Here is a 15,069-nt window from a genome sequence, read left to right as displayed (position 1 = left end):
AAAAAAGAGAATGAATAGTTACAAATTCATAAATTTTCATGCAAAAACATCCTTCTTTCCTCCTCCTATTAACATTGTAAATGGTAAGGTTTGATTATCTCCCTTTCTAGGCCTTCCAGATATCAATAACCTAGCTTGCGTCAAGCATGTCCACATTGATACATGAAACTAAGTAACAACATAAATTATGAAACTAAGTAACACAAGCAGCATAAATTATGAAACTAAGTAAAAGAAGTCACATAAATTATGAAACTAAGTAAAAGAAGTCACATAAATTATTATACTATGTTAAACAAGTTCTATAAATTATGAAACTAAGTAAAAGAAGTCACATAAATTATTACACTATGTTAAACAAGTTCTATAAATTATGAAACTAAGTTAAACAAGTTCTATAAATTATGAAACTAAGTAACACAAGTAACAAACTATGAAACTAAGTACCAGCATAAATTATGAAACTATGTAACACAAGGAAAATAAATTATGAAACTAAGTAAAAGAAGTCACATAAAATATGAAACTAAGTAACACTTCCAGTAATTGTTTGTTGAAATGTGCAGTCTGCATATGGACAAGAGCAATACAAAATGGAACATTCCCTTGCTATGTGAAAATATTGCTCTGTGTCATTTTCATTTGACCTTTTACCATAAATCAATAGGGTTATATGAAACATTTCAAGAAAGCCTGCACATTACCGCTTGTACATATTTAAGTCAAGATAATAAAATACCATATGCTTTTTATTGAAATATTGTTATCAAATATTAAAAATTAATATATCTGAACTTACTTCTACATATGGGTAAAACCCTTTGAGATTATTCTGTTTGAAGTAAGCACCAGTATCAAAGTACAGTTTATATACAGCTGGGCGGAATGTTGCTTGTGTCAGGAAACCTCCACGACCATCCTGATTGGTTGATCTGAAATGTAAAAGGTATTTTAATATGATTTTAGGCTATGCCTATGATATCCAAGCTAAATGTCATATTTTATACAAAACAACAACTCCACACTTGTGCAATCTTCTTCCATGTCAACAGATTCCGTAACTTCCACATCAGAGTATTTTTCATCCCTTCAACACCTGCGTATGGAGTATTCATATTACAACTCATACGTTATGCCAGAACTTGCCGAAACTACGCAGACTTTTTGTATCGCGCTAGAACTCTAACAAATAGGCTTCTGAAACAGGGTTTTGATGCTACAAGATTGAAGTCATCACTACAGAAGTTTTATGGTCATCATCATGAACTCGTTGATCATTATGGTGTATCCATCTGCACCATGAAAACTAATTTATTCAACGGGTCATAGTTTTCCTTTCCTCGTTTGTCTATCCCAGACTTGACTTTTTATGAGCAACTCGGCAGGTGTTTCTAGAGAAGCAGAGGATGCTTACCCTACCGGTGCACCTGGTCCATGCTTAGGAAATGAAAAATAAGGCAATTGATAAAAGTCATACAAAGTTATTAGAGGCAGTGGTTTACTATTTTGAAATTCAGCACATTCATGGATAACCTTCTTAATTTAAAGAAGTATGTGAAAGACCCCTTCACCTGCAAACTTTCATTGCATTTTTTTTTATTTCTAACAAGACAATTAAAAAATTTCCAAATCTTTTACATAGAACTTAATGAGGACTAAGGTGGCAAAGCTATTGTCAAGTTTCCTTTGAATTCCCTGTGTTACTTCTAAGAGAATATTCCTACAAATTGTGGAGAGAAAAACAGAAAAATGCAAGTAAAAGAATAGAAACTTTTGATTATTTTATGTGTGGTACAATACCCAGTATGTAACTGTTTCCATTCCCCATTTTGTTCTCTAATTGACAATATCATAGGTACAGAGTTAGCAGGCTTCCCTCTGGCTGTATCTAGTATATGGGTAGTCAGAGGGGGCTGAACCCCACTACCAGACATTGTAATCTGTAAAAAAAAAACCCAAAAAACAATATCATAAATGTAGCTCTCATTTCAATCACTGTAGGTTAAAACACATGTATTTATGGTAAGAAAAGAATTCTGAAGTATCTTTTATACATGTGAAGTGTCTAATTATTCAATAGGGAAGGGAAATTACAGACATCCCATATAACGGTATACAAGGGACTGAAACATGCATGGCTCAAAATGATTCTGACAAAAAAGATGTATGTAATTCAGAAGTAACTGCTTGATTGTTTATGCAGATATAGAGCAGTTATTTTCCATAGTCCTAATGTTTGAGGTATTGCTTATGACAGTATGGTGTTAGAGTCATCAACAGTTATTGTTGGAGTATAATTTTCTCTGTCTCCCATAGGCTAAAATCTGAAAACATATTCTTAATGTTAAAAATATTGTTATATGATTTTCCTGAGACATGCAGGGTGACTATGCATGCAAGTGGTAATCAATTGATTTGTTGGTTATAGCCAAATAAAACGAGGGCTGTGTAGTCTGAGAAAATGAAAAAAAAAACAAAACAATTTTCATAGTAAAGCTGGCCATACTCTTAGATCATAACTTGGTGGTTTTAAAGGGAGATAATTAGAATAATATTCAACGTTTACATGCATATTCTACGAAATGAATAAATGTTTTGTATGAAAAAAAAACATAAAGGATGTGCTCTAAAGATCACGATTCGCACGACTAAACTACAATTACCTGTTGACAAGATGCCTCTTTGGAAGAAAACAAGTGATTTTTCACCACTGACAAACGTTTTGCATTCGATGACATCGGAAGTTACCTTTGTATAACGTCCAAAGAGTTCCGAAATACATTTTCCCGCCATAAATTAATTTTCTGTACTGTTTGTCAAGTCCGGGTAAGTACCAAAAGTGTATTAAACCCTTGACCACTTTAATTGCAGCGAGCAATATAAGAAGGAATGTTAACTTTTGTGTACAATATGTATCATATTTTGACAAGCTTAAAGTTAAGGATTCTTTGAACCAGGGACATTAACAAAACATTGATAATGACAAAGTTATGCTGAAAATATAAGGGAAAATTATAATAAAATTGGCAAACTTCTAACTATTAATTGAGTATTTCAAACTCTTTATTATGTGATACTGTTTATATCATTTTAAAGAGTTTAATCTTTTAATTGATAGTAAATTCAAAAGGTTAAACAAATAGAAAGACAATAATTAACAGCATCCTGGAGTATTGTTTTTGAAAATGGAAATGTTAATATTTCTTTCTTAAGACATACATGTATGTACATGTACATTCATTTTGTCATTATTTTATTGTTATTCGAATCACATTAATGAAAAATAGCCATTACCATTCTCTTTCATTTAATATTAATTTCATTTTGATAGACACAACAGTTTCTTTTCACAAACACTTAATGACAAATCAACATTTATGTGATTTTCTTTGTCGTCATTTGTCTAAGAAGTGATTATATTCCCCATTCTTTTATCATTAATTTTGTACATCATCAAAATCCATCTACTGGTTATCACTAAAATCTTAGCAAAGTTATCCTATTTAATTTCTGACAGTAGAAAAGGGAACAGATATGGGAAGAGAGAAAAATAAGCTTAAAGTTAATAACAAAAAATGTGACATTCATGGTGTAATGGATAATTATTTTTTTTAATTTGGTTTTAAATTATCATTTCATCAATTTGCAATGCGAAATATGTTATTTTCAAATGTCTCTATCAACATGACCCTGGCGTGTGTCAAATGATTTGGACTTGTAACAAATCCTTAACAGAAGTTTTGGGGACAAGTTAGGGGAGACACTCCAAAATTGAAGTACAATGTAATGTTTGAAAAAAGTGCCCAATTTCAGAAAATTTGGTGGAAAATGCAGAGATGTTCCAATTTGGGGCATCTTATTTTTTATTATTGAAAGTTGATATGCTTATTAATTTGGTAGATCATGCTAAATCAATCATTTAACATTCTAAACAGCAGAAAAAAACTTCTTCATATCCAATTTCTAATTTCTTGTAATGCAGGGGGCCAAATATGGACATTTTCGTTGCTAGTTCTTAACCTAGATTGGTTTCTCAATTAATCAAATACTGAATAAAAACGTAATCTGCTAAGAATACATTTGTAGCTAATGGACACTAAATTTATATTTTCAGCCCAAACATTTAATGGCCAAAATATCCTAGACATAAACACCCTTGACAGAAATGTCTTAGACCTAAATCTCCTAGGCCTAAATATCCACTGGCAACCAGTAAGATCACACTTCCTGATCCTTCCATGGTGATTTGGGTTGTTGTGTTGAGCTCCATGATAAGTTATTCAAGAGTAAACGAGGGAACCAAGACTCTAGTGGAAATCAAAATAATGTAATCCAGGGACAAAGATTAGACATGGAAAACAAACACAACAAAGAACATAAAATAACCAAACTATTTACTTTCAAAGCAAATAAAAGTACATTTGTAAATGAGCAACTCGGAGTCCACTAAAAACTGCTCAGCTACGTTGTATCTTTTTTATTTATAAAAACACCTTATTTTAAGCAATCTTTTGTCAGAACAGATAATCCAGGCCATTTAAAATATTGATTTCTATAGTGGAAGACATTTTCAATTTTAAAAAAAGAATTTTTTCAACTTGGCATATGAACTTCGTAGTTCTGATTGATTTCTGGTCATTCTTAATTCCCATAATTAACCAATCAAATTTAGTTTGACATGATGATCAAACAAAAATGAGGGTATTAAAACTTTGGAATATCCAGGGGTTTTGTTGTTTTATAAATTGAAACCCCTTATTCCTGACTTGCGGACCATTTTGTCAACATTTATCTACATTTGGAGCAGGTATCTATTTGGAACACATAAGGTTTTCCATCCGATATCGACGATACTTTAAAAAATCTCGAAGGTCAAAAGGAAATTTCTCGTTCTACTGACCCTGCCATAAATTTTCTTTACCCAGGATACAAATGAAAATCATCCTTATGTAACCTACCAACAAAATGAAACACCCTGTAAATTTTAGAAACACTGTTGTGTTTGTCTGCTGGGGATTCCATTTTCATTGAGTTACATCTATTTTCTGCACCCAAATCCGAACATCGATTAGAGAGACTTCGAAATTATACCTGCTCTTACAGGAGGTAACTCTGCAAAGACAGGATAAAATATGGCTGTATCCCGAGCTCCACAAGTAGGGAATATAAAATTTTCAATACTGCAAAGGTCAAATTTCATTTTCCTGCATTCAATCATGCTCAAATTGTGAAAAATTTTTGGTCATTCTTTAGGATTATTCCCTTCTTGTTGACAATTTCCCTGTAAACTTTGTACTTACACCCAAAAATTGAAAACAGTGGAAATTTGTTTGGTCCTTTTTAAAAGGACATGCATGTGTGTACATCATTAAAAGCAAATTAGCTTCAATTGAGGTACGTTACATACAAAAATGTACTTTAGGTTCAGTATACTTCAACAAATGGTATGAATTTTTTTTATTTTTGCTCAGTTACCATAAATATTGGTTGATTTAATTTACCATTGGAAATTGATATCTTGATGTTCTTCAATCTTGCCATTACATTTTGTGGTGAAGGAGCACGATATTTGCCCATGAAGGTTACATATGTTTTGAACAACACTTAGTGAAGAATTTAGTGACGTATTTGGTTTTATATGCAAATGATTATGATTTTCAATTTCGTCACTTGAAATTTCTTGCAATAAATAACTTTATATGAAAAAAAATGACTACTGGTACATTTACATGTACATATATATATTGATTACTATGTTAACATTTTTATTCTTTAGTTACACACAAAGGAAAAAAGTTTGGCGACCATTGAGAAATTGAGTGATATGCAGTTTCTTACAATGTATTGATATGATCTCAGTGATGATCAGCAGGTGCTTGCATGAGCACTGAATGATAGAATTTGAACCATGGGTGATGAGTGCTAATATCAGGAATTTGAATGATACAGGGAATTCTTGAACATGTATGTACATGATGGAAAATATTTAAGAAATAAATTTGATATGTATGGGACAGTTGGGTAATGAATTTAAGAAAATATGATTTTTTTTACTTGTAATAGATACAAATCTGTTTCTCCTTTTGTGCCAAAGTCAGTTACTTCTATATATTATCCAACTAAACGAAGTGGCCAGGTATTATTTGATAATCCTTAAAGTTGCATGTCCGTCCATCTGTCTGTCCCTTTAATAGATTCAGATGAAAAGTTTCAAAGATATTTAAGGATGTTTTTCAAACTTTGAATAGTAATTGATAATCATAAAATACAGATCATGTTTTGAATTTCAGTTTGATAGAATTATTTACATGAAAGTTACAGCCATATAAAGTTGTTTTTACCCCAAAATTATTATGGCAATTCTGCAGGGTTTCAATTAATGTCCCATTAGATGCTTTTTATTTTTTGAAGCATCTGGCCAATATTTCTGGATTGAAAAACTATGTGCAAACCTTCCAATTTTATAAGACATTATTGTAAGTTGCATAGTAATAATCTCTGTGACATCATTTTCACATGTAAATGTTGTAACAACTACAAAAGATTTTTTGTCTGAGTTGGGTCATCTCTTTAACACAAAAACATGCCAGTAAGTCTTTTCGGTTGGAAAACTATAACAAAAAAATAAGCTTAAAATTTTCAATTTCGTATGTTAAAAAATCTGTGTCTAATATTAAAAAAAATCATTTCTAATATTTATAAATCATTTTTTTAATATTAGAAAATAAATTTCTAATATTAGAAAATCTATTTTTAAAATTAAATCAATAGTATGAATTTGGCTTATTGTTCATTTTGTCTTGCCAATTACAATGATAATGGTTGCACCTTATTTTGTACGAAAACAAGGCTCACTGTCCCAAGCAAATTTAGAGATCATATTAGGCCAGATAAACTTAATGGTAGATGCTCATCCAACCTTCTAAATATATAGGCTATTTGAGCTTTTGCTGTCATTTGTCATCTGTTTTTGTCTGTTTGGGTCAACAATTATTCAAAACTCTTCTCTTCTGACACTACATGACCAATTAGAAGCAAACTTAGTTTGAATGTTTCTTGGGGTATCCTGCATTGAAATTTTGTCGGGTTTATTGATCCGTTGAAAAACATAGTCGCTGTTACTAAAAATGGAACATAGTGGTCAAACAGAAGTTTTTCATATAAAACTCCAAAGCTCTATGGTTTAGCCACATTTTGACATAGCTAAAAGTGTTCAGCATGATCAGAGATCTATATGCTGTCAAATTTGTATTTTATCTGTTAAGATATGTTCGAGTTATTGTCCTTTTTCGAAGTTTTTTGCTTTTTTAATGTTTTTCTTTCAAAAATCTTCTCTGACATTACTTGACCAATTTGAACCAAATTTGGTATGATTGTTCCTTTGGGTATTCTTCATCAAAATGCCCGGGTTCAGGTCCGGGTGTCATATAATAGGCCTGCAGCAGCGCTAAGCTTGTCATAAAAGGCGACTAAATAGTGCTGAGAACCCTGGCTGGGGGCTAGGGCACTCTGCCCACAGAGCAACTGGGTTGTGTGCCCCAGGTGGTGGAATGGTGTACCCCTTGCGTGTTACATGCTGGGGTTGTCAGGCTATAATACGGAAAACCTGACCGCAAACCATAGTGGTGCACAGTGTTGGTAAAGATGCCTTGTTCCTCGCACGTTAAAAAACCCTACTGTGGTATTCTTCCAAAGGAGGAACCATAGGGCTCCGCCACAGGAGGCTAAATTGCCCGACCCTACCCACCTCTCCCTATTTCCAGTGGCAATCAAAATTTCTCGACCCATTATCCTTGTGTCCCATCCCATTTTTCATTTCATCATTTCATGTTCATTTTATCATCCACTTCATGTTCATCGCCTGAATATAGCTGAAATATTGCTGCTCGGGCGTTAAACCCCAACAAACAACAAACAAACAAACTTCAGCAAACTGATGTGAGTAATTTTAATTCGTCTGAAAAACATGGCTGCCATTACTAAAAATAGAAGATAGGGGTCAGACAGAAACTTTTTGCATATATCTCAAAAACTGTTCGATTTAGCCAAATTTTGATGTAGGGTGAAAGTGTTCATCATGATGAGATTTATCTGTGTTCAAAATTTGGTTTTATTCTGTTAAGCTGTGTCGGAGTTTTTTTCCCCTTATTTTCAATGTTATTTCTCTCAAAAATCTTCTCCTCTGAAACTACCAGACCAATAAGGTCCAAACTTGGTATGAATATTCCTGTTACTAAAAATAGAATAAAGGGGTCAGTCAGTAGTTTTTCTCATGCATCTCCAAATCTTAGTTTTAGCCAAAGTCTCCCATTTGCAGAAATTATCCTTTTTTCCAGGCCTACAAAAGTCTGCAAGAGATCAAAGTTGTCGGAAGACTCCTTGGTAGAGTTATTGCCCTTGAAAGCTGAAAAATGATGGGTTTTTCTTTACAGTTTACAGTCAATATCTTGTAAACTAAGAAATATAGAAAGAAACTTTCAATTGTTGAAATGATCCTTATGATCAGGCCTACAAAAGTCTCATTGGATCTGTTGAAAGTTGCCGACTCTTTGGTAGAGTTATTGCCCATGAAAGGTGAAAATAATATTTATAACAGTTTTCAGCCAATATCTTGAAAACTGTAATAGATGGAAAGGAACTTTCAATTGATGAAATGATCCTGATGATGAGTCCTACCAAAGTCTTCTCAATGCACGAAAATGGGTCTGTCACTCGAAAAAGGTCATTTTTGTCCATTTCTGGTCATTATTTGCTACCTATGGGGTTCAACGGGAACAAATCAGGAACCAAAGCACATTCATCCTACAGCCTGAAGACCGTGAAGGCTACTGCAGCCAAATAAAGTGTGTTACAGTCATGAGTGGGGGGTCGGGAGCCCCCTGAAGGGTCATTTGTGTAACAAAATGAGGATTTTTTCCAATTTTTGGCCTCTTTTTGTTCCTCAATTGGAAGTAGTCAATACAAGGGGTTGACGTCGAAATGGTGGTAACAGAAATCATTCTTATTTAGTTTCCTGGGGAAGTAGAGTACTACATATTAATTCTGCTCAGCGAGGGTCCAAGAAATGGACCCTACCCCCAAAAAAATTCATTTTTTTTTTGACAGCGTAAACTCGTGACCCCTTCTTTTAGCTTTCAAGTAATTATTTATTAACCAACTCTATAAGCCTCATTTTAAAGCACAGTCACGCTGCTTCCAGATGGACACAAATTGCACTTTCCTAAACTCATATTTACACTGCCAGAACCGATAAAGTGGAACATAGTCCAGTCTCGAACAGGTCCAATCTCGAACAGGTCCGGGTGTAGCACAACAAGGGTTAATCATGTATTTTTCTCCTATGTTCAGAGAATTGAAGAATAACCAACAATTTTTCATAGTTATTTTGTTCAGTATCTTGAGTGAACAACTACTAGTAATTTATAAAAGAAAATATTCATTTCATAATTTTCCTACACCATTTTTAGATTACCATAATGGCCATTACAGTCATCAGTTTTCAACCCAGTGAGTTGGGTGATGTATAAACAGAAATATGTTGTTTTCTTATGTTACAGGTACATGTACAAATCTGTTTCCTTTTCATGCCAAAGACAGTTACTTGCTTAGAGACATGTATCATCTTATGACCCCTTTCTGAAAGTCCAATGTAAAAATTGTGACAATAAAGATAGAACTATACTAGATTCTATCTACATCAATACTTTTAAATGGAGTGTTCTATGCTGATCCTGTACATGGTTTAGAATGAATGGAAAATATTGAAAAACTATAAACACTTCAGTTCAATTTTCAGAAACCTGTCTTTCATAAAAGTAAAAAACACTATTCCACAAGATCTTTTCAATTTTCTTGGTTTAAAAATATTCATTATTTATCGATTTATTTTAAAATATTTTAATTTGATGAGAATCTTGCCATTTGATTGGTTTGTTGACAAAAATCACATTGTTTCAATTGTATAAACTAACTTGCTATTTAGGCCATGCTCACCTTTTATCTTTTACGGAACTACTTTTTGTTGTCAACATCCGAAAGAATGTTTTCAGTCACATTGTAACGTTGAAACATTTTTGTGATAATAAATTATTAACTAACTTGATGTCCGCCGGTTTTATGTCAAATTCCTGCTTCAATAACCTTGTCTTCAATCTTGGAAAATCAATCTTAATTTTTTATCTATTTCAGAGCTGCCAAGCTTTCAAGGTGCAAAATGGGTGAAATTTGAAAAAAGTGTTTGAAAAGATCAAAGGAAAAGAAAATAATAGATTACAGAAAAATGCCACCTAATCAACTTTAAAATATGTGAATTTTGTATGAAATGCATGAGAGCTGGCATCATTGTTATGGATGGGAATTCTGATTCTGATTATTTTGAGATGGTGTCTGTATTGCTCATGCTAGAATCTGATTGGTTAGTTCCAGAAGATCAGATATCAAAACAACAACATTACCATGTGACTGGAACTACGTGTTCAGTATCAGGTGAGGAAATCTCTATGTTCAGGTGCATTGATTAAAAAGGTAAGATTCAATTACCATTAAGATAAGTGAAAGGGATTCCTTTTTTATACATTTGCTTGGTAATTTGTAAAAGGTTAATATCTGTAGAAGCTAGTAGTAATTAATATGTATTTATTTCAGCATATAATATAAATTTGATATTTAAAAAAATAAAAGGTCAGTATAGAACAAATAAACCAAACATTTCAGAATAAGACTTGACAAAAATTTCCTACGTTAAATTGATTTCCTCAAGAATCTTGGTTCCCTTGATTACTCTTTCATCTGGTATTTCTAGATATGAGGATGAAAATACAAATTGTAAATGAAGTTTTCAAAAATAACCTGTTGAAGTGTTTTCTTGCTGTGAAGACCTGCATATGTGTTCAAGTTTTAGTTATATATTGTTAATGTTAACACATTAATTCAAAAGTTTTAACGGTTTGGTCATGAAGTGACTTTTCTATATTTAAGCATTGAATTACAGTGACAGAAGTCAATATTAAGCTTACTTAGTCCACTCCAATATGTTACATTGTTGTTTTTGTTTACTTATTAGTCACATGGTATGAGGGATGGAATCTATAATTGGCTCAGACATTTTTAATGCCTACTAACTATTCACTTGGCAGAATGTCTTGGTTCTCTGGAATGTTTTTGTTGTTCAATTAAAATTTGGTCTCTGACTCATTTTCTGACGTAATTCTCAGTAACTTTTGGATGTTAGCTTGAAAAATAAAGTAATTATTTGAAATGCTCCATTTCTGTCCAAATTTATCACAGGCTAGACAATCTGATGATAATGAGTTGTAGCATCTGACACAGTTTCGAGGAAAGTAACCTATTTGAGGTGTGATTGACCCCCTTCTTTGTGTTCAACATTTTTGTTTGATTGACTGCCAAGTGTTGAGTGAATGGTCACAAAGATACTGATCTTTTTTATTGCATAAAATGTTTTTGTAAAGGCTCTCAACTGAGTTTCAGCTTCTTGGTCATTCCAGATTTTAGTTTGTGCTCTGAGTTGTTATTTTTTTTATTGATACTTTTTTATAACCAGCCATATAAAGTGGTGAGGTATTATGTGATACCCTTCTAAAAAGTTGTGTGTCTGTCAGTCTGTTTGTACCCCTGTGGTTTCCAGATGATAACTTGAGAACAGATCTATGATTTTTTTAGAACTTTGCACAGTTGTTTAGTACCATGAACTTCTTTTTTTAAAGTACATGTGAAGTTCAATTTTTAGCAAATTCCAAAATGTAATTTTCAAGTCGGGCCATTTTGAACATTTTGCCACCACATTTTTATCAAAAAAAAAAAACTGCATTTCCTTTTAGTATACATCAATGGAAGTCAGTCTTTCATCAAATACATTGTTATCCCCTTTTTGTAAATACTTAATGTCCTTTTAGAAAACACCAATAATGCCAATGAAATTCAGTCTTATATCAAATACATTGAAAACACTATGATCAAGGATTGAATTACTTGTAAATGGCTTGTACAAAAAAAACACAGCAACATAGCGAAAACCTAGATTTTTTGTAAAACAACATTCCAGTAGTAATAGAGAATGAAATGAAAAAAGGGGTGTGTCCCCACCAACACTACTAAAATGGCAGTCTAAGTATTAGCCTTCAATGAATTAAGAGACATTTTCCACAACCTGAATGAAGGGTTTGCCATTGAAAAGAAAGTTAACTACTCTGTTTAACAAATTGAGCATCCAATGCTTTCCTTGGTAGATTTACATTAATCTAATCATGATAAGCTTAGCCTGTCCAATTTATATTTTATGCCTTCCTTTTAAAATATGCCAAGTCTAATTTTAAATAAGACTGGATTTACTGCCACAATTTTGTAGTGAACAGAAATGGAAACACTGATCATAGAGCTATGTTATCATAGATATTGAACTGCAGATGTTGAATGAAATGTATTTATATCTAACCTTCCTATAGACATAATAGTTTTCATTTCCGGTGGTGCAGTTTTTAAATCTAATTACCAGTTAATCAGCAGTAATTGAGTTATCTTAGTTTAGACAAATGTTTTATATTTCACAACCAAGGTTTCAATTTGTAAAAGAAACAATTGTGATCTCTACTGTTATTTTCAGATTCAGTACATTATGCAGATGGAATATTTTGGCAGGATTCCATTCTTAGAACATTTTTGTTTATGTGTTATCAGACTTTAATCATTTATACATACATTGATTTTGAAATTCAATGAAGACTTTTTATATTGGCAAATGAGTTAAGTGGGGGTTCTAGAAGTCTTTATATATTTTAATGGAAAAAGGGGTCAGTTTTGATAGAGTTATTGCCCTTGAAAGCTGATAGATTATTTAAGTTTACTTTAAGGTCAGAAATTTATTCTGATGTAAACGTTAATGTGAAAATTGCCATTGGAACAGTACATTATAATAACTGAAACTGGCCGTATGGTTTTTTTCTAAGAAGTAGGAAATGATTGATATCAGAAATGAAAAACAAAGTGACAGCATAATCGAGGAACTTCAATTCTACCAGGAATTTTTGTGGCACTATACAGAGCTAATATCTACTTCCACTTTTGCAATGTACAATGCCTGTTTGACCATTTATTTAAATGGCTCCAGCTATTAAAAAATAAATAACAATGATCTGATGCAATGGTCATGACTTAAAAAAAACATTGTTACTCTGAAAGCAAATCCTTGCAACTTGGTGACATGTGTCAATTGAGTGTTGTTCCTTCACTGGAGGAAAGTGCTAAATTTGTGCTGTGCTTGCTCCCCTCCCCCAAATTAAGTAGCTGTCTTTGTAAGAATCATGCAAAATCTGAAAAATGTGATACACCTCAAAAAAAGGCTACATATTTTTTATTTTTGTAATTAAGTTGTTTTACAGGTCTATACTATGAAATATGTAATAATTCATTCAAATCCACCAGCTCTTAAGAGATAATCAACATAAAAAATCCAATAGATTCCATTAAATTTGAGAGGTCATTTACCGAGTTATCTCCCTTAATTTTGAATTCTATAGTGCATATTGTACAATTTTATCTCTTATGAGCATGGGTTATACAAAAAAAACCCAAAAGAATTCTGTTTACTGATGCATTTTAATCAAAATATAAAAAATAAAAATATGTAGGCTTTCCAACCATGTATCGCATTTTGTATGATTCTTAGCTGGAATGCTAATTAAGTAAAAACGAACAAAAGCTTGTTTCTACACTCTATTGAACAGGATGAAACAGCATCAAAAAATGAAAAAATGTTCAATCCACTTCTTATATCTTTATCTAAGGGAGATAACTATATATCATAACATCAAAACTACATGTATGATTCATTTAATTAGATCATATGGCATGTATGATGATTAATATTTCCTTGGTATCTTATCTTGCTGTTCATATGGAGGAGGCCAACTGTACCGTAAATTTACATGTATCAATGTTTTCTTTATTTACTGAAGAAGTCTGAATGTTGATTAAAAAGATTAATGCTTAATACATTTTCTTCCATTAGTGGTGCTGTTTATAGTATATTAAATCATTACCAGACAGAAGCATGGAGGCCTGCATGAAGTGGATTATTTTTCTTGGCTTAAACTTGAACAAATGGCCTTATGATACCTTCACTTATAGTAATTGAACTGGTCTCCAAACTGGTATATAAAAAATATTGTATTTTATTAGCAATGGGCTTTCTGCAACCAATGTTCCTTAGAATACACTTTTTAGAATTGTGAGTTTTTTTTTGAAAAAAAAAATTTAAGCTACTGAACTATGCTTTGTTAAACATTGTGTTGTTTTAAATTATTAAGACAAAACTTATATGAATTACTTTCAGGGAGTGATAATTTAAGTTAAATATATAACATGCAGGATGGAAACATATTTAACAGTAACGGAATAACACAAACTTGAGTTGTTCTACCGACATTTATATTCATTTTTTTTTTCTACCTTTTTAGGATTTGATGGTTTGACCACTACAATACATGTACACATAAAAAGGTTAGGAGGTAATTTTACATGTACATGCTGAAAAGGTGTACTAATTTACAGTGCTATCAAAGAAAGACTACTGTGGTGAAATATAAGTATATACAGGGTGCTGCAGCTAATGGTGACAGATTGTTTTAGATGATGTAGTGATGAATTGTCAGAAGAGTCGTTTTCTCTGATAAAATTTTTTCCCTACCTTTTCAAGTATTTCTGGTGAGACAAACAGGAGACCACAACTGACCTAGATTTGGAATTGCATACATGTAGGTATTAATGATATGAAAGTTTCTTTAAAGTCATATTAAGGTATACTGCTGTCTGCTAATGTTTGTTTGTCTGCCTGTCTGATTGCCTGATATATATCCAATACCAGTTCATTTGTTTTTTGAGTGAGTGTCTTGAAAAGCCAAACTTTTTGCAATTTAACCTGCATGCGGGATCTAACAACATCCCAAAGTAGTTTTAATTCAGATGACCTTTTCATCTTTTCATCAATTTGAAACTTAATACATTTTTCATGTAGAATGTTGTTATGAAATTACTTCCCTTTTCCTGCCAAAAATG

The 15,069-nt window shown here is 32.3% G+C and overlaps 2 protein-coding genes across 17 annotated transcripts in view; one reads left to right on the top strand and one right to left on the bottom strand.

Moving 5' to 3' along the window:
* LOC148605036 (5-hydroxyisourate hydrolase-like) overlaps positions 1 to 15,069 on the bottom strand; it is a 25,974-nt gene that overhangs the window by 2,676 nt on the left and 8,229 nt on the right. For 3 of the 5 annotated variants that reach the window (XM_088548791.1, XM_088548792.1, XM_088548789.1), the window contains exons 2-3: positions 1,801 to 1,940; positions 800 to 932 (exon numbers count right to left, since the gene is read on the bottom strand). In XM_088548791.1, the coding sequence (XP_088404917.1) occupies positions 800 to 932; positions 1,801 to 1,940 (273 nt within the window). Of the gene's footprint in view, positions 1 to 799; positions 933 to 1,800; positions 1,941 to 2,663; positions 2,799 to 14,701; positions 14,747 to 15,069 lie in introns of those variants that run through there. The other 2 variants (XM_088548788.1, XM_088548790.1) reach the window with 2 other exon arrangements.
* Positions 10,437 to 15,069, top strand: part of LOC148605035 (kelch-like protein 12) — a 24,742-nt gene continuing 20,109 nt past the window's right edge. For 5 of the 12 annotated variants that reach the window (XM_088548773.1, XM_088548781.1, XM_088548767.1 and 2 more), the window contains exons 1-2: positions 10,478 to 10,524; positions 14,472 to 14,768. In XM_088548773.1, coding sequence (XP_088404899.1) covers positions 14,767 to 14,768 — 2 coding nt within the window. In that variant the 5' untranslated portion in view covers positions 10,478 to 10,524; positions 14,472 to 14,766. Of the gene's footprint in view, positions 10,525 to 14,023; positions 14,166 to 14,471; positions 14,769 to 15,069 lie in introns of all 12 variants that reach the window. The other 7 variants (XM_088548777.1, XM_088548782.1, XM_088548771.1 and 4 more) reach the window with 3 other exon arrangements.

This window comes from Perna viridis, chromosome 10 (genome assembly GCF_037379345.1).
Source record: "Perna viridis isolate PV_CMFRI_1.1 ecotype Kerala chromosome 10, ASM3737934v1, whole genome shotgun sequence".
NCBI lineage: Eukaryota > Metazoa > Mollusca > Bivalvia > Mytilida > Mytilidae > Perna > Perna viridis.
Note: the sequence above shows the minus strand (reverse complement) of the source record. Positions and strands in the feature narration are given on the sequence as shown.